The sequence below is a fragment of the Callithrix jacchus genome, chromosome 17 (assembly GCF_049354715.1).
Source record: "Callithrix jacchus isolate 240 chromosome 17, calJac240_pri, whole genome shotgun sequence".
Lineage (NCBI taxonomy): Eukaryota > Metazoa > Chordata > Mammalia > Primates > Cebidae > Callithrix > Callithrix jacchus.
Genome location: NC_133518.1, coordinates 42,954,139 through 42,974,857, shown reverse-complemented (window position 1 = coordinate 42,974,857; position 20,719 = coordinate 42,954,139). Strand labels below are relative to the sequence as shown.

At 36.1% G+C, this 20,719-nt stretch overlaps 1 protein-coding gene across 4 annotated transcripts in view; it reads left to right on the top strand.

The window, feature by feature from the left end:
- Window positions 1-20,719, top strand: part of RASA2 (RAS p21 protein activator 2) — a 127,654-nt gene that overhangs the window by 11,106 nt on the left and 95,829 nt on the right. For all 4 annotated transcript variants that reach the window (XM_035277718.3, XM_035277717.3, XM_078354094.1 and 1 more), the window contains exons 2-3: window positions 15,219-15,336; window positions 18,333-18,436. In XM_035277718.3, the coding sequence (XP_035133609.1) occupies window positions 15,219-15,336; window positions 18,333-18,436 (222 nt within the window). The remainder of the gene's footprint in view (window positions 1-15,218; window positions 15,337-18,332; window positions 18,437-20,719) is intronic.

Sequence of the window (20,719 nt, the reverse complement as noted above, 5' to 3'; positions counted from 1 at the left end):
CACGTGCCACCATGGCCAGCTAATTTTTTGTATTTTTAGTAGAGACGGGGTTTCACCACATTGACCAGGTCTCAATCTCTTGACCTCGTGATCCACAGCATTAATCTTAAGCTTTGCCAGTCTGTCTTGTTCTACTTCGGAAGACTGTCCATTCTGCAAAAACAAGAGTAACCAAATCTTAGGTTTGTAACATTTTGAGTGCACATAAAAAGTCAACTTTTCTGTTGTTTTATTTTGTAACTTTTGATATAATTTCAAACTTAAAAGTAGTAAGAATAGGCCAAGGGGAGTGGATCGCTTGAGCTCAGGAGTTTGGGACCAGCCTGTACAACATGGCAAAACCCTGTTTCTTTAAAAAAAAAAAAAAAAGTAGTGGGCATGGTGGTATGTGTCTTTAGCCCTAGCTATTAATATTTGGAATTCTCAGGCCAGAGGAATATTAATATTTGGAATTCTCAGGCCAGAGGAACACTTGAGCCCAGGAGGATGAGGCTGCAGTTAGCCAAGATCACACCACTGCACTCTAGCCTGGTCAACAAAGTGAGACCCTGTCTCAAAAAAAGAAAAAAGAAAAAAAAGTAATAATACAGCAAATTCTTATATACTTTGCCTGTTTGACTAATCATTTATGTTAGAAAAACTTTTTAAAATTTTAATACATTGTTTCAGAGAAATGTGACAAAAAGGTTCTGAACAATTTTGATCCTTTAAAATATGACATTTAGGTGAGTGATGCAGAACATTTTAGTTTTGAATTTGTACAGTTTTATATAAAATATTCTTGGTAGATGGGGTGAACTAGTGTTTATTGAGTATTTATTGGTTTCCAGGTGCTGTGTTAAAATATAGCAAAGTATTTAATGTAATCCAATTTCATGAAGAGGATTGTTATTTTTATTTTAGAGAAGCAGCAGCAAACAGAGGTTATTTGCTTAGGACTGTGAGAGAGCAGAGCCAAGTTTTCGTAAAGTCTTTATGTTACCAAAGCCCACATCCCTTTCTCTACCAAGCTGCCTGTCAGATGATATATTGGAAGGAATTGATGAGTACATTTATGTTGTCAAGAAGTTGATAATTATTCCTAAATTGACTATGGTCTAATGCAGTGCATATCCAATAAAATTATAATGTTTGAATGCTATAAGAATTTATCTTTGGGCCTGTTTTGGGGGTTCACGAATAAAATTCTTTCAGCTGTCTAACTGGTAATGTGGGTTTGTATGTATTTTTGAGTGGTTCTTGAATATGTGTACACAAACACACACACACACACACACACACACAGGTATACACATATACAACTTTATATGCTCATGCATGCAACTTCTTTATGTGTCTAGGTGCCTTTTTTTTTTTTTTTTTTGGTAGTGCAAGATGGATATGAGTCCCATTTTGGCTCCCTGGATGCTGTTACCAGAAATAACAGCCATATCCCATATATAGCCTGTCCATGTATCCCTGAGTTCTGCCAGCTCCTGGTTTTGTGCCTTCCTTTTGTTTGCCATACCAGGCCCTCTTGGTCACCTTAGTAGCCTTGCTAAGCTTCATGTAGCTGTAGGTACCATTGGCTTAGCCCAGAAGAGATTCCTACAGTTTGGTTTGCCACTTGAGGAAAGGGACTGTAGGGAGTTTAGAGATCAGCACACATTTCAAACTGAAACCGGAAGTGGGGAAGGCAAACCACAGGAAGATCCTGCCCACAACTTGGTGACGTATCTATATAACCCATAGACGCTTCCTGGCAATACCTTGTGAAACTTGCCTTTTCGTGTACAGTTGTTTCCTAACTTCTTGTTCTAGACTAAGCCTCAGTCAGAAGTGATTAATATGATAGCAGTATAGATAACTGTATGATTATTGTGCATAGGACTTTCATGCAGCAACTGGCCCCTGATTATGTTCTATAGTAGACTTTACCATTGAGGAGGTGCAGTGGAATTTATGCCTTTACTTTGACTTTGTCATGCCACTAGCCATTGTCTTATTTCTGTGTAATTGTACTTATATATATAGTTCAGGTTTTATAGCCACAAAACAAAACAAAACAAAAAACAGCTCTTTGCTTCACTGAGTCTAGGATAGCCACCCAAACTGTGTCAGATTCTTAGAGTCCTGTGCTCATTGAAGTGCTTGCTCACTGGTACTGCCTCATTTTATCATAGTGCCTTGTTCTTAGGCAGAACCAGATTTCTGGTAGGAATTATTTAATGTGTTGATTTTTTCAAAGATTTACAAAGCAAGACCCTGTCTCAACAACAAAAATCAGCCGGGCATGGTGGCTCACACCTATAATCCCAGCACTTTGGGAGGCTGAGGCAGGTGGATCACGAGGTCAAGAGATCGAGACCATCCTGGTCAACAAGGTGAAACCCCATCTCTACTAAAAATACAGAAATTAGCTGGGCATGGTGGTGCACGCCTGTAGTCCCAGCTACTCAGGAGGCTGAGGTAGGAGGATTGCTTGAACCCAGGAGGTGGAGGTTGCAGTGAGCCAAGATCCTGCCATTGTACTTCAGTCTGGGTATCAACAGTGAAACTCCGTCTCAAAAAAATCAAAAAAGATAAGAAAATAAATCTTAGCAAAAGTTCTAATATTGTGTTCTTGAGCCCAGTGGATTGTAATGCAACCCTCTAAGGTGTATTCACCTTACTTTTGTAGGTTCAGTGGGCCAAAGTGGCCAAATTATTTTTGATCAAAAATGTCTAATATAAATTGTTTGCATTTCTGGTATAGGAAATGTCCCTGTATTCTCAATATCTTCGTTAAACCTCTCATATGTATATTAAAAAAAAAAAAGATAACCAATTGAGTGAGATTATAGAATCTTGGATTATTTTACAGGTACAAATTATTTACCAAGAGAAGAAAATTGCTTGACAACTGTGTTACCTCACCATGTTAATTTATGCACTGGAAAACTACTCTACTGGTAGATATTAGAGCAGTCACTGTATGCCTATTGGTATCATTTCTTATTCTCTGTCTGAATAATATCACAAATGTATAATTTTCCAGTGGTATTCTCAAGATGACAACTAAGGAGCCACTGAGGAGGGAAATAACAGCTACAAAACTTTCTTCTTTTCAGTAGTTCTTGACATTTCCCCCTCCTTTTTAATTTTTGTTTCTTCATACACCTGCAGCAATCTGATGTACTCTGAAGGGGGGTAAATTTGAGATTCTTTGGAAGGTTATGTGTGATAAAGGGAGTTCTTTTCGTCGTTTCTTCAGTCAGAACTGTTAAATCAATGGGAGTGTTTTTTTCTTGCATAAGATTTATTATATACAAGATTTTTTTTTTTTTTTTTTTGAGACGGAGTTTCCCTCTTGTTACCCAGGCTGGAGTGCAATGGCGTGATCTTGGCTCACCGCAACCTCCGCCTCCTGGGTTCGGGCAATTCTCCTGCCTCAGCCTCCTGAGTAGCTGGGATTACAGGCACGTGCCACCGTGCCCAGCTAATTTTTTGTATTTTTAGTGGAGACGGGGTTTCACCATGTTGACCAGGATGGTCTCGATCTCTGGTGATCCACCCGCCTCGGCCTCCCAAAGTTCTGGGATTACAGGCTTGAGCCACCGCGCCCGGCCTACAAGATATTTTTTATTATAAGTGTGTGAAAACTGATTGAATGATGACAGCTAAGGTAGCATGTTCAAAGCATAGTTTTTTGCTACTTTTTTAGTAATTACTTAACCTCTCTGAGCCTCAGCTTCTTTGTCTACAAATTGGGAATAGTAGTTTACTAATCATATAGCGTGGTTGTTAAATGACTTATGCCAAGTCATTTACTGCCTGGCACAATACTGCCTGGCATATCGTGCTCAGTTAAGTGTTGGCTCTAACATAAGCAGTAGTGATACTCATAAAGTATCTTTTCATAGTTTTCTTAGATAATTTATACGATAGAAATATACTGGAGTATTCCTACTTACATGTATATCCAGTTCCTGTAGTGTTCATCAGGTTAAACTGGCAATAAGTAGTAATATCTGAAAACATTAGAAATCAGTGTTACTCTGTGCTTTTTCAATTTCAAGTTTTGCCTCACATTTTAGAGCTATGGAGAACCTAGAAGATTAGATTAACTGGTTAAGGAGTTGCAAACTTAAGTATACACAGACCAGGTATAATGAAGTAAAGCCAGGCAGAGATTGTTATGATTTAGTAAGATACACCTGTCTGTAGTTTCCACTCAAAACAGTTTTGCCAGATTTTGATTATTAAAGTGAAACCAGAAATATAAATTTGTTTATTGTTTGCTCTCAGTTTCTAGATGGTCACAAATTATTTTTTAAATACAGTGCAGGCCAAGCAAATCTCTGGCTAGCCAACCCCAGATTTGTGTCCTCATTTTAGGCATGTGGAGCCTGAGATATAAAGGTCAGACATGTTTCCATGTATGTCCTATAATAGCGATGTATTAATTTTGTATTAAAGGACTCATTTTTATAAATGACCTCCTGTGTTATATCCAATTGTTATATTATAGATTATCTTTGGTCAGGACCTAATGGCTTGGATGAAGGCAATTGTATAAAGATGCTAATTTTTAAGACTCTGTAGCCAAGAAAGGCCACTAATGGTTACTATCCATTGAATATTTACTCTGTCTTAGGCATTGTGTTGAGTGCTTTACCTTACTTAATGCTCACAACAATCTTGAAGCATTATAGTAATATACAGATAGTTAAATGCAAAGCTCATGTTGAAATGCAGATGTCTTCCTCTGTAATGTATTCATTTAACTAGCTATACTATAACAGTACTGTATATGTTTTTATAATTATATGTGCCTTTTATCATATCACAGAAATTGAAATTAAACTTCAGAAGAAATTTTCAAAGACCTTGTATCACTGTTCTATAGGATTGTCTTATTTATGTGTAATTAGATGGCACAGCAGCATTTTCATTTTACTCTAAACTAGTCAATACCAGAGACTATATCATATTTTTAAATGTACATTAGATTAATTCTTTCTCATTCTGTTTCTTTTTTGTTGTGAATGCAAATGACAAAATGTGCATATTTTATATCTTCTCATTATCTAAAGTTCTAATCTTCTGTTTACTTTGGTATTTCTGTTAGTGGTTGAGCATTCCAAATCTGAAAGTCCAAAATCCCAAATGCTCCAGGATGCAAAACTGAGCACCAACATGATTCTCAAAGGAAATACTTATTGGAGCATTTCAGATTTTCAGATTTGGGATGTACAACTGGTAAGTATGTATAATGCAAAATTTCAAAATGTAAAAACATTTGAAATCTGAAATACTTCTGATCCTAAGGATTTCGGATAAGGGATATTCAATCTGTATTAGAACATAATATCCTGAGTCACTCAAGCCAGTTAACTCCAAATTCTGTGGATTCTGTCTCTATCGTATCTCTTTCATTTTTCCTTTCATCCTATTGCCCTTTGTTACCTTAATGTAGGTTCTTACTTTTCCTGAAGTATGAACCACACAGAAATTTTTGGCAACCCTTGTTGCCTACTGAATAAAGTTAAACCTTAGCTTGGACTTTTAGGATCTCTGTTTGATACTAGCCTTCTTTTATAATCTTTTTCCTTCTCATTTCCCCTTCATCTCCCTTTATGCTTTAGTCAGTTGATAATATTCCCTGCCTCCTTGAAGGGGCTCTTCTTGTTGCCCTCCTCCAGAACTTGTTCGTGTTATGCCTTCCTCCTGGAATGTTATCCTCTGATCCCCATTTCCTATATTTTGAAAATATATATCAATCAGAAGAGTTATTGTGAAGATTAAGTAAAGTAATATATATGAAGTTAATAAAAAATCTTCTGTATGTAATACATGAATTAATTTACTCAGTAAGTGGTAGCTATTATTATGATTTGGCTTTCTCTCACCCCAAGTAATCCTTAACTTTGGATCATCTTGTCCAGGACCCTGACCCTTTGCAGTTTCTCAAGGGAGTTAATCCCACTGGGACCCATGTTGGCTCCTACCCTTGTATTTAAGGTAACCTTTGAAGTAGACCTGGACCTACCACATCTCTTTCAGATGGGAATAGTTTTTCAGCACTGCTATATTCAGAAAGACCTTGAGAGTTGAATGGAAAGACTCCAGGCTTTGGAGTTTGATTTATGTCAGATAACCTTATTAGCTATGTAACTGAAAATGTTTTTCTTAATTTATGAAGGGGAATAGTAATGCTCACCGCACAGGGTTGTTGTAATGATCAAATGAAACATTTGAAAAAATATTTAACACAGTCTTGGAGCATCTAGCTGCTTAATAAATCTTTATCTTCTTTTCTATCTTATTCCAGTAGTGTCCTCCCCTAAGACATACAGAAACATACATGCAAACCTACAGGTATAAATGCATGCACATAATCCTCAAACATGCATATAGGCACATATGTACATAATCACATACATGTATAGAGGCATATACACCAGAATCTCTACCTTTGATAGTCATCTGATTTTGGAATTTTAGTCCTAGATATCATTTATATGATAGAATTTTGATTTACTGTCTGATGACCATTGCATAGAATCATTGATCTTATACATAGAGAGTTGGCTGTTTTTTCATTTCTGTTAATCTTATCAGTTTTGATTTGATGGTGTTTATCATCGTGCTTTAAACTATTTCCTTTTTAACAATGTCTAAAAGCTGCTGTTTTCTATAGTTACATGTCTCTCCTCTCTTTTTTCAGGTATTTATGCAGACATTACTTTCTCAATGAAGCTTTTCTTGAGTTACCTCACTTCTTGTGGTGCCTCTTACCTGCTTAATACTTAGTAGTATTAGGCCATATATTTTTACTTATTTATCTTACTTGGTTTCGCTCTCTCCATATGTGTTAGCCTAATAAGGACACACACTTTTGTCTATTTTGAGCAGCTTAGTGGGCACTCAGTAAATACTTGAATGTGTGAACTTCAGCACTGGTTTGTTTATTTTCAAAACATCTCTGTGTTAATACTATAGAGATTCTTTAAGTGCTTTTGGTAACTGTATATAGGGGACTTTTTTAAAAAACCTTTGGAGTGGTTGACATAGACCAACTTACATGAAATGGAAAAAAGAAGCTTACGTACAATTTTATGATTTGTGATGTGGTATTGGAATCTCTTTTTTTGCCCATGCCAAAGTTATATATACACACGCTGATATTTATTCAGCAACTGTTTCATTGTATATTATATGCTAAGAATGGTGCTAAGATTGGTTCCTTCCCTCAAGAAGTTCAGTGAAGAGACAACCAAACTGCCTTTGCTTGATTGTGTCTCATCTTTACCACCTCAAAACATTAGAGAGCCCTGAGGCTCAGTCTTCAAATTTCTTTTCTATATTCGCTCCCATTGTGATTTTGTATTGTCTCATGGTTTTGTAAATTTTATGTACTTACTGATGAGTCCCAAATTTTATCTCTATCCAAGACCCTTTGTCCTTGGACAAATTTTCTGCACTTGGATGTATAAGCCATCTCAGATGTAATATTCAATACAGTCTCTTGAACTTGCTCCCTAACAAGAGGCTCTGTCTCTAGAAATAGCATCTCTGTTCATCTAGAGACAGACTAAAACTCTTAGAAATCATTCTTGAGTCCTCTGCTTCTCACATCCTACATGCAAAATATGAATAAGTCCTGTTGGCTTTATCTTCAAAATACATGTGCAAATGACACATTCTCTCCAGGCCCATGTGTGCTCTGCCCCTCCCCAACCTGCAGGTTTTTGCTAATTGAGATTACTACCGTAGTCTCCTATCTAGTCACCTGCTTCTTCCCTTTCCCTTCTGCACTGATTCTAAAACAAAAATTAGATTATGCCGTTTTTATGCTCAAAATCCTTCAAAAGCCTACCATCTCACACACAAAAACCTTAAGACTTTCCAGTGCATATAAGACCGTATTTAGCCTGCCTCCTCCCATACCCTTACTCTGCCTCTTACTATCTCCTTTCTCTCCCCACTTTGCTTATTGCTTTGTTGCCATACTGCCCTCCTTGCTATTCCTCCAGTGTGCCAAACTATCCTGTCTCAGGGCCTTTGCACATTTTATTCTTTTTGCCTGTCCATCTCCTTCCCAAGGTACCTGTGTGGCTTGTACCCTCAGTGACATCCTTCAGGTATCTGCTTAAATATTTTACTTGAAAGGCCTTCCCTGCTTCCCTATATAAAATAACATTGATCTTCTCCCTGTCTCTACCCTCTGGGCCTGCCATTCCCTAACTCTCCTATCCTGCTTTGTTTTCTGGAATAGCAATACATATTTCTTCCATGGCAGTAAATACTATGTGCTTATTTATGAGTTTGTGGTATTTGTTATCTCTATATAGATTGTACAACAGTTTCGTATGGGTAGAGACCTGTTTTTATTCACTCTTATATCCCAGCACTTAGAACAGTGCCTCGTTTGTTTAGGCACTTGGTAAATATTTGTTGAATGAAATGCAACAAGTACAAAACAATATGATCACTGTAGTAGAAATACATACAAGGTACTATAGGAACCCATGGGAAAGAGTGACATGACTACCTAGGAATTGAGGGAAGACTTTATAAAGATGCCCTTAAGCAGAGCTCTTTGGAGAGAAAAACAGGTAGGACATTTCATACAAAGAAAATAGCGCTGCGGATATACAGAAGCCAGAGAGAATAGTGTGTTTAAGGAACCAAAAGTATAGTACTGCTACAGCATAATTTGTGGGGGTAAAGATTAACTAGGTGAGGCTGAACAACGTAGTAGCTAGCACCTGATCATAGAGGGATGGAGGGTTTTTGTACCAGACTAAGGAATTTTAGATTTTGTCCTGCAAAGTGGGCAGTGGTAGATAGTATGAGCCATTGAAGACTTCCGAGCAAGGGATGTTTTATTTATATTTGTTTATACATAGATATGTATGTGTGTGTTTATGTATTAGAAAGGTAACTAGTAACAATGTGAAGGTTGAATATCAAAGCCAAACATGGCATTTTATTTAAGATATGTATGATATTATAGGATATATATGATGTAGAAAAACAATTACTATCACGTGTGGGCAAGAGGATATTTCATTTTATGTTTGGACAAAATCATTGATGTTTAGTGTGAAGATGTTCTTGGCATACTTGCAGTACATTTGTGAAAGAGAAGAAATGCTCAGTGGAAGATTATTCTGTTTGTCTTTGAAAATCCACCCTTTAGGAAAAAAGACTTTAAAAAATTAGTTAATAGTCATGTTGTTAGTCATAATGTACAATAGAAAAGTGCTTAAGGAGTACTAGTTATGAATTCAACAAGAACAGATATTGTTACAGAATAAAATAAATTGTGCTTGAATGTCAACTTCCTTTCTTCATAGAGGAAAAGTTGGTTGTCATTGATATACCTCCTGATCTTGATTCATTGTTGAAGGAAATAGTGACAGTAGTACATACAATCAAATCTGTACTGTTTGCTGTAGGAACAATGTATCTGCCTTTGTAGAATGAATGTATGCTTTTGCATATTATAGTATCCTGCATGCGTAGAATTTTTGAAATGAGGGATGAACTATAAAAACATTTCTTCCTCTCATCCAAGTGCAAGTAAAAACCATTTTTATTGTTTCACCAGATTGGCTTGTGTCATATCTTAGCTATATATTGAATGTCTTAAACACTTTATTCTTACTGATTTAAGGTCAAACTATGATTTGTGAATTTAAGGATAAAATGGAGGCACCCAAAATGGTACACATGATTTGACTGTTAAGAATTTGGCATTCCCAGCTGGGCATGGTAGCTCGTGCCTATAATCCCAGCTCTTTGGAAGGCCAAGGCAGACAGATCTCTTGAACCCAGGAGTTCAAGACCAGCCTGGACAACATGGCAAAACCCTGACTCTACATAAAATACAAAGCAAATTAGTCAGACGTGGTGTTGTGCATCTGTGGTCCCAGCTACTCAGGAGGCTGAGGTGAGGGAATCACGTGAGTCCAGGAAGGCGAGGCTGCAGTGAGCCATGATGGTGCCACTGCACTCCTGCCTGGGCGACAGAGCGAGTCTCTATTTCAAAGAGAAAAGAAAAGAATTTGGCACTCCAAATTCATGAAAACATGATACTGAATTATTGAATATAATTTAAAAATTATATCCAAATGCTATAGTAGAAGATGAAATATTTTGTGAAGGTAGATGCAACTATACATAGAGTTAAGATCCATTTCCCAAGTTAAAGGATTCCCCCTTTTAAGTGCGCTATTATCCAACTTACTATCTGATGGAATGAAAACAATTTTCAGTGAAAATTGCTTCATAATTTCTGAGTTCATGTTTGATCCAGATAGCCATATGTAGCTGGCAGATTTACCCAATTCTGATAACCAGTAACTTGAGGTGGGATTTTCTAATTTGTTGGAAGCAAAGGTTAGAAAACGAACTGAGATTAGATTATGGAATCAACTCTAGTTTAAGCAGAAAGAGATTTAATAAAAGATTTTAAGTGGCTTATAAAATTGTTGGCAAGACTGAAGAAACAAACTCTAGATCTGTAAAAAGCCATGTTACACCTGGGCCACCAAAAGAGTTATTGCCTTTTTTAGGATCAGAAAGGCTTTTTCAGAATTGTGAAACTATAACTTTTAGATGCTTGCCATCTCTGCCATATCAGGAGTCTGCTCCTATTAGGAAATAGCCGTTAGTAAGCAGCCATCTTCATCAGTAAGCTGTTGTCATTATTTCTGGCCCTAGAGCCAAGCCCTGCCTACCATAGCGTGTACTGCAGAATGGATGCCTTGTGCCTTTCTTAATATTCTTGAAACCTGTGACTGAATACTAGGACTTCTGCAAATACTGCTCTGGAACATGAACATCTCCATGACAGTGTTTGCTAGTAGAAGCAACCCAAATTCAACCTCCCTTCTCTTTTGTCCTTAAAATTTAGTGAGTGCATCTGACTGGTGGAACTTAAATCACGTTTACAACTCTAGCTGCAAGAGAGGCTGGGAAATGTATTTTTTAACTTACTCTTCTCTGCAGTACCTGAAGACATACACTGAAGGAGGTTGAAATGGATGTTGAACAGTAACCTACCATATTTACTGCAGGTTCAGAACCTGATTCTCCGTAAGGTTGGCTGTCATGAAATTGGCTATAGATAAGTTGAGAAAGTTTGCAAATAATGACATCAAACAATGTTGAGAAACTCATTTGTTTCTTAGTATATTTTTATTGTTTTATAATGACAGCATTAAAAAAAAACAAACACTAGAATTTGCCCTTCATCTCTATGATGAATTAAGTGGTCTGTGGATACCAAAAGTTTTTCACGTTTAAGATGCGGTTTGTGGTTAAAAAGCCTAAAATAGGATGTATAAGAAAAACTGTCATAAAGGGTTACCTGAATTGGGGAAAGGTTAGTGTTGTCAAATAATGAAGAGGGGTCAAATAAGGTGGGACTGGAACACAGTGATATGATTTGGGCACTTAATATTATTAGTGTTCTTTTTTTTTTTTCTATTGAGACAGGGTCTTGCTCTTTTGCCTAGGCTGGTGTGCAGTGGCACAGTCTCAGCTTACTACAGCCTTTGCCCCCAGGCCCAAGCAGTCCTCACACCTCAGCTTCCCAAGTAGCTGGGACCGCAGGCATGCACCACCACACCTGGCTAATTTTTTGTGTTTTTAGTAGAGATGGGGTTTCACCATGTTGCCAACACTGGTTTTGAACTCCTGAGCTCAAGCAGGTTTGCCCGATTTGGACAAACACTTTGCCTCCTGAAGTGTTGGGATTATAGGCGTAAGCCACTGCACCCAGCCTGTTAATGTTCTTCAAGGTTTTAAACAAAAAGTAGAAAAGTAGGATGAGAAGGCAGGTTGCAGGTTTAGGCTGTGAATTGAAGGGGACACTTGAAAGCAGAGATTATAGAATAAGTTTTCAAGAAACTTGGCAATAGATTTTTTTTTTTTTTTTTGGTCCAAGGCACATGATCAGTTATATACCAGAACTGGCTAGAGTTCATGAGCCCCTGAGGCCCTGAACAAATATCACACACCAGCAAGTACAATCTTCCAGACTTCTTTACTTTTGTCTTTCTGTGTAGCTTGTTATAAAGGGTGGCTCTTAACATATTCTCTTTATGCTTAGAGATATAATACGTACAACAGTATTCTTACTATATCTGTAACCGTTACTTCATTTTTTATTATGTTGTTTATAAAGGGCCAATTAATTACTATTATAGTTTCGAGTTACGGTAGTTGACTTAATGTATTTCTACAATTGATTGTTGAGCTGGGCATGCATTAGGTGAATTAACTTTCAACAAAGTTTGTTTGAATTGCAGTCAGTGGTAGATATTTAAGAAATATGGATTATGATAACTGCTTTTATAGGAAATGATGCTCAGTACATTTATTCATATTATGTAGAACCTAAGTTTTCTTTATTCTAAATAAATATCTGATAACATCAGGTTCGTTGGATTCTCAGATAAAATAACCTCATTGTCTTAAGAGGGAGAGGGAAGTAGAATATGTTTAAATTTATATAATATTGTTTTCACAAACTGCACTTATGTGAATGAAACAGAAACATGTTTCAAGGGCAGTTATTTAGTGTTTCAAATTCTCTCATTAGATATAGAACATATTTATTAAGTAGAGAAGTATTATGATCTAATTCCAAGTTTTTTATATTTGAGGTCTTATATGGTGACCTTTTGGTTAAAAAAAAAAAAGTCTAAATTTATGCAGAAGGGAGATGTCAAAGAAAAAGGAGTGGCTGAAGGACAAGAAGGTTGAAAGTAATGAAAATATAATTGCTAGACAAGTGTCCTGGAGGGAGTAAGAGGGAATAAAGTAGAGAGAGCGCAGTTAAGTGGATGAGCTTTGGATGAGAAGAGGAACAACTAGTCTTTGTAGGAGGAGGAAAGCGGATGAATATAGGTTCAGATTTATTTTTCTTATTAGGGACCTGGTTTATTTGTAAGGACCAACCCGTTTAAAGCAATTCGGGGATCATTTAAAAGGTTAGATTCCTCAATTCTGACTTGAGATGAACATAAATTTGTTTATTCTGTTTAAGTGGTAACTTTGTTTAAAAATCTTTCAGTGACAGATTTAATAAGTATCTTATTGGTACTATTCCATTGGTTTTCTTATTTTAATTTTTATAAATTATTTGTTTACTGAGCTTTTTATGGGTGCTTCTTAGGTTTCTGATAGACTTCTCTATAATATATTGGTTTAAATGGCCTTTAAAGTTGATAAGCAGAAAAATACTTGAGTTTATCTAGTCCAGACCTTCATCAGGAAAGCTGTGATTCAGTGATTTGACTGAAGTCATATAGCCACTTAGTAGCAGAGTAAGACAGGAAGATTGGTTTTATGGTTCTTGGGGTAATGCTCTTTCCCACATGCCAACTGATTGCATAAGGGAACTGGTATACTGATTTCAGCACCCATAATTGTGTATGTCTTTTGAGCTCTGAGTGTCAGAGAACTTCAAAACTAGACTTTTTGAGTTATTTAATATTCCTTCAACAAATATTTCTCAGCTGTCTACTGTATGACAGTCACTGTTTAAGATCTTGAAGACCAGTAAGTTCTCAGGCCTCAAGAATGGGGGAACCAAAAAAATAAACACTGACATAACAATGAACAGAAGTTTAGATAATTATCAATGCTGTCAAAGAAACAAAATGGAGAAATAGAATATGGTAGCAGAACTATGTGCTTTAGGTAGAATAGTCAAGGAAGATTTCTGTGAGTTAGTGATATTTAGGCTGAGCCTGAATAAAAAGGCACTAGCCCTATCTGTCTCTAGGAATGTCCATTCCAGACAGAAGCCCTAAACTTAAACATGATGTGGCAAAATTGATGAATGAAAAAAAGTAAACACTGCCCAGGGTTAGGGGAATGGAAGGAGAAGAGATCAGAGAGACCATTGAGTAGGACTGTTTAGACCGTGGTATGGAAAGATAATTTTATTCTAAGTGAAATGGTGTGATATTGAAGGAGGGGAGTGAGTGAGTAACCTAAAGAATATGTTTCAAATATCACACTGCCTGTTGGAGAATGGATTTTAGGAGGGTCAAAAGTGGAAGCAGGGGTACCAGTTAGGCAACTCTCATGTTTGTCTAAATAAAAGATTATGGTGGCTTAGAATGGGTGATTCTAGTCAAGGGAAGAAGTGGTTGGATTTGAGATTTATTTTGGAGGTCTGCTGGATTTGCTGAAGGACTGGGTATGGGAGTTTGGGGGAAGTAGTGGGAGGATGGTGAGAGTAAGAAGAAAATGGTAGACTGAGGAAAGCATGTTTTAGGGAAGGAAATCAAATGTTTTTTCTGGGACTTGTTAAATTTGAAATGCCTACTGGATATCCAAGGAGACAGTTGAATAGTCACATCTAGTGTTTGTTGAGGAGAGGTTAGACCTGGAGTTGCATATCTGGGAGGTATCAGTATTAACACCATATATGGCAGAGTTGGCAAAGAGACGGAAGAGAGGATGGTCTGGAATTGAGGCATTGTATGTTTAGAGGTAAGGAGGGGGAGAAGTCAGCAGAGAGCCAGTGATGTAGGAGAAAGTCAGAAATGCTGTGTTGTGGAAGCCAAAAGAAGAGAGCATTATGAAGAGGAATATTAATGTTCACTTGTTAAATTTTTCTGCCTGCTCGGATATGATGAAAACGGAGAAGTGACCATTGGATTTGGCAGTGTGGAAGGCATTAGTGTCCTCAGCTAGAGCAGTTTCAGCCTCATGGTGGGGTCAGAAACTGATTGGAGCAGGTTGAAGAATCAATGGAAGGTAAGAAAGAAGAGACAATGACTAGAGGTGATGCTTTTAAGTTTTTTTTTTCTTTTTGTGTGCTTTTTTTAAGTTGAGAAATTCCCATCATTTTTTGTATGCTGATGGGAATTATTCACTAGAGAGGAAAATTAATGCTGATTCAGTAAAGAAAGATAAATTGTGGAGTAAAGTTGTTGAGGAAGTATTGGTAGGTGGGATAGAGAGCACAGATAGACTGATTGCCCTTTCATAAGAGTGGGGATGCAATTACCTAATTTCAAAAGGGAACTCACAAGTCGCTTTCCACACAGCCCCTCCCTTCAGTCTTAGGAGTTTCCTTTAGACCAACTTGATCTTTCTCTAATCACTAGTGTTTTTTTTTTTCTGTGCCACATTAATATGTTCTTTCACATTGAAGTCATCCTACTTAGGCTTAGTATGAAGCAGCTGATGATATTTAATACCAATTTCAAATTTTGTGCCGACAGGTGAAGCAAAAAATTTATTGCCCTATCTTGGACCCCACAAAATGAGAGATTGTTTCTGTACTATAAATTTGGACCAGGAAGAAGTTTATCGTACCCAAGTTGTGGAAAAATCTTTAAGGTTGGTAAATAAATTGATAAATTATCATTTTTATATTTTTACTACATATGTTGATTGATAAATATTATGCATTTTCCAGATCATAATCATCAGGAAGACAAGATAGACACAGTGCCTGCTTTCTTGTGGCTTTTCATTACTTCAAAATGTATCTTCCTCTTAATTGCTCCTAATTTTATCCCTTGGTTTTCTGAAGAAAAGTTTTTTTCACATGACAGGCTAAATATTGCTTATTCGTTTGAACTTTCCTCAAAGTACATCTTTATTTTATTTATCTAAAGAATAAGTTACTTAAAGTTCATACAAGTTGCTTAATTTAATAGTGCATTACCAGGAAATGCTCAGGTAAGTATCTCATCTTTGAAAGTGTAATTGCCCTTTGAGAGTGTCATAGTAAATCCTAATTCATAAAATTGGAACATACCACCTCTGCACTGTACCAATGTGAACATAGTTCTGGTGCCAAGTTGTGCCGAGAATCTTGTTCAGAGACACAAGTCAAAACAAGGTATGGGGAATTATTGGAATGAGCATGTAGTGAAATACTGAGTGCCATACCTTATCTGAATCATCTTTTAGGTCAGCTGTATTTTAGGGATCTGTTTTTGATGATTTTTTTAAAATATCTTTTTTTTTTTATATTTATCTTTAAAGTTTCCCTTTATGTCTTCATTTTCATTTTTATAATTTTAAATACCTATTGAGTTCTTCATAGGGAAGGTATTATATAGAACTGAAAATGCTTTAGTAGCCCAAAAACATTTCAAGTGGTAAATTTGAAATCTTTAGTCATAATTCTCACGTCGTTCTTATTTGGCTTTAGAAGGTACTTTCAATGTAATATTTGAATGTAGATGTGATACATAAAGGAAATTCTGCCTTTATAATTGTTTATGAAATAATGCAAAGAGGTAAATACCTGCACATGTCTTTCATGTCATATTTTTGACTAATAGTTCTTTTTGCGTTGATTTTTATGTTGAAATTAATTAAAAGGCTCTAGTTACTTTGTGAGACCAACTTTTAAAAGTTTAATTACATTTGAAGGGAAAAATTAGTGGCAAAAGTTCAGGCATTTTAACAACTAAAAAGCTGAACCAACTATTTTCTAGACAAGATCAGATATGACTTTGTAAGAGTGTTTTACTTTATATTTCAGCTTCTCATTTAGTTATGATATCTTAAAGATACTACATTTCATAGTGACATTTCTAGAGAATCTTTTTGTTCTTTAAACTTTCTCAGGAAAGAGGTACACTTGACAAAAGAAACTATCATTTGAGTCACGTCTTCATAGAAGAATTTAAATATATCAAATGGCCTTCTTAAAATGAACTTATAAAAATAAGCTTTGCAACATGAGAATAGGCAAAGATTTCTTACTTTGAATGCAAGAAGCACTACTAAAGATGAAAATTGTAAATTAGATTTATCAAACTCAGAGGCTCCTTTTCTTTAAGAGACACTGTCAAGAAAATTAAATGGCAAGCCACACCTGGGAGAAAGTATTCTGACAGAAGACTTGTATCCAGAATTTATTTAAAAACAAAATCCCTAGTAACTGGGTTATCTGTTAAGTATCCTCCCCCTATTTTAAATGGCCACCTGTCTTCTTTTGAAGAAGTTACTAGGGTAACAGATATTTCAGAAAAATTCGTGAATGGCCAAGAGAACATGAAAAGGTATTCAGCATTGTTAGTCATCAGGGAAATGCAATTTAAAACGATTTCTGTCACTATAGATTCTAGAACATAAACAGCAGTGATAGAAATCATATCACTGGTCGCCTGTAAGATTATAGTAGGTGTGATTGCAGAGTCACAAGGGAACTTTGTGGGGAGATAAAAATGTTTTATATCTTGATTAAGGTAGAGATTACATAGGTGTGTAAATTTATTATGTTACAGTCACCAGAATAGCTAAAGTTAAAGACTGTCAGTACCAAGATGTGGAACAACAGGAGCATTGCTGTCAGGAGTGTAAAACAGTACAACTACTTTGAAAAACAGTTTGACAGTTTCTTGTAAATTCCACATTCACCTACTTTTTAACTCAGCAGTTGCACCCTCAGTAATCAAAAGCATGTGTCTAGAAAACATTTTGTATAAGAGTGTTCATAGCAGCATTACTTTTGATAGCCTAACTCAAATAACATCAATAGGAGAATGGATTTGGAATGCAGTGAAGTAATATGCAGCAATTAAAACAGTTAAACTACTATATACACAAAGACATAGAAAAATCTCATAGACATTAAGCTGAATGAACAAAGCTGGACATGAGTGTGCACTATATGATTCTATTTATGTAGATTTTAGGATCTTTAGTAATAGAAAGCACATCACTGGTTGGGGCAGGTATGGTGGGGTAACTGAAGAGGGGCGTTAAGAGAACTTTCTGGGGAGATAGAAATGTCCTATATTTTAATTGGGATGGAAGCTACATAGTGTATACATTTATCAGAAGTCATCAACCTCTATACTTTAATTGGATTTTTATTGTTTGTAACTTATACTTCAATAAAATTTATTTTCAAATAGCTTATTTTAATAAAAAAAATATTTCGAAATAACCCTTCACATAACATTAGCTGTTTTAGGTATTATGTATTGTGACTAATACAGCTTTACACATTTCTAAGACAAGGAAGGTATGAATGACACTATCCTCAGCTCTCATCTAGGTCCACTTTAGGTGAGCAAGATCCCAGGCAATTACTATATCTTCTATCCGCAGGACTCCTGGAAAGCTATTTGTTCAGAACTCATTCCGGCAACTTAGATCCCCTCAGAGTTCAGCTTGGTTTGTCTAGAACTTAGTTGTAATTTAGTGTTGAGAATTATTTTGGGGCTTTTCAAGTTATTTTCAATGGCATTTAGTCTATGATTTCATTAACTTTATTGAAAGTGATATTGAGTATTAATACTATTATTGAAAGTGGTATTAATCAATTATTATTTTATTATTTGAAGTAATGAGCTTTCCTTCCTTTCTAGTCCATTTTTCAGTGAAGAATTTTACTTTGAGATTCCAAGAACTTTCCAGTATTTGTCTTTTTATGTTTATGATAAGAATGTTTTACAAAGAGATCTTCGTATAGGTATGTACTATTCATAATTATCTTTAATCACAATGTTAATGTTTATATTCCTTCTTTCTCTTAGTATAAAGTATTGAAAACTGCAGAATAACATATGCTCAACATCTCTATTCTTTTTCTCTAGACTGCATGTTCATTTGTGAAATTTCATTTTTGATTTGTATGTTCAGCTTATGTTGAACCCTTTCTCAGGGAGGCCTTTGCAGTTCAGTTCCCCTAGTAAACATGTCATAATGTTTTTCTACTATACGATGGTTCCCTTTCCATGATACTACTCATGCTTGTTTGTTAGCTGATTGTTTCATATCTAGGTTCTCTAGTTAAATGATGTTTATAAGAGCAGAAACTTTTTTTTTTTGAGACAGAATCTCTCTGTCACCAGGCTGGAGTGCAGTGTTGCAATCTCGGTTTACTGCAGCCTCCCCCTTCTGGGTTCAGGTGATTCTCCTGTCTCACCCTCCTGAGTAGATGGGATTACAGGTGCATGCCACCATGCCCAGCTAACTTTTGTATTTTTAGTTGAGATGGGGTTTCACCATGTTGGCCAGTCTTATCTTAAACTCCTGACTTCAGGTGATCTACCCGCCTCGGCCTCCCAAAGTGCTGGGATTACAGGCATGAGCCACCACACCCCATCTGGCAGGAACCTTTTCTTACAGAGTACCTTAAATTTAGTAAATGTTGGGTACTTGTTTAGTGGTTCAAATCTTGTTTTTATAAAAAGGCTGCAGTATTGATCCTTCCAAAGAATGTCTGTTTTTGAGTTTTTTCTAATAGAAGTAATAATTCACCTTAATCTATTGATACATTATCTTCCTGTCTATATTAGTGACTGCATTAGTCCATTCTCACACTTCTATAAAGACATACCTGAGACTGGGTAATTTATGAAGAAAATAGGTTTAATTGGTTCACAATTGTTCAGGCTGTACAGGCTTCTGCTTCTGGGAGGCAAAAGTGGTAGAAGGTAAAGGGGAAGCAAGCACATCAGCACATGGTTGGCAGGAGAGAGGAGAGTGGGGAAGTGCTACATACTTTTACAATAACCAGATCGCATGAGAACTCAGTGTCATGAGAACAACAAGGTGGGTGTCTGCCCGCATGATTCAGTCACCTTCCACCAGGCCCCTTCTCCAACATTGAGATTACAGTTTGACATGAGATTTGAGTGGGGACACAGAGTCAAACCATATCAATGACCAATAAATATTGTGATCTGTGGGCATGAACTAGAACAAAGCTAACTGGCCACATATGTGTCACATTCCTGATCTTTGCACCACTATCTTTGTATTTTAATCACAGGCAGAGGTCTAATTTACATTCATTATCATCTCTCTTTTTGGAGTCCTAAATTTCATCATCTCCATTTTCTTTCTTATTTGAAACATGGTCAGTTCTCCTACAGCTTAAAAAATTAGGCGTTATTTGTCTTTGTCCTGTTGAATAACTCTTGATGTTTCTCTGCCTTTGATATTGAACTCTGTAACAGATGGTCTGTATCAGTCCTCTGCTTGCTACTTATTTCTGTTAAAGTCTGTAATCTGGCTTCTATATTTTCTTTAATAAGCCTTTTTCTGAAATTCGGCGACATCATTTTAATCAAATAACCTTTAAAACAATATATTTTTCTTAATTATGAAACTATTATATGTTCTTAATGTCTTGAAGTGATTCTGTGCAGAAGTAACTACAGTTAATAATTTGGTGTATTTCTATTTCTTCCATTCTTTATTTCATACATTTGTATTACTACATTGTATTATTCAGGTGTTTTTCTTTTTTGGTTAATATCATAATGATCCTTTCATCACATCATTAATATTTTTCAAATTATTTGTTATGTAATATCCTTTGTAGAAAAGTGTTTTATTTTAACCACTTCCTTGTTGGTGAGCATTTACGTTTCCAAATTTTTGGCATCCTCAATGGTGTTGCTATGAACAAATGTCCTTTGGCATAAATTTTTGCATGTCTCTTTTTCCCCCAGGATAAATTCTTAGAAGTAAAAATACTGGGTTAAGGGGTATGAATGTTTTTATGATTTTTCTCTACATATTTCTATCCCCCCCCACCCCACCGCCCCACACAGTATCATACTGATATGGACTACAGAAATATTGTACTAATTTTACATTTCCCCAAGGTATGTGGATAACCATTTTACCACCCCTTGGCCATTCTTAAATGTTATCATTGAAAGAAAATTTTCCAATATGATAGGTGAAAAATAATACATTATTATTTTAATGTGTGTTTCTGATTGTGAAGGAATTTAAGGAA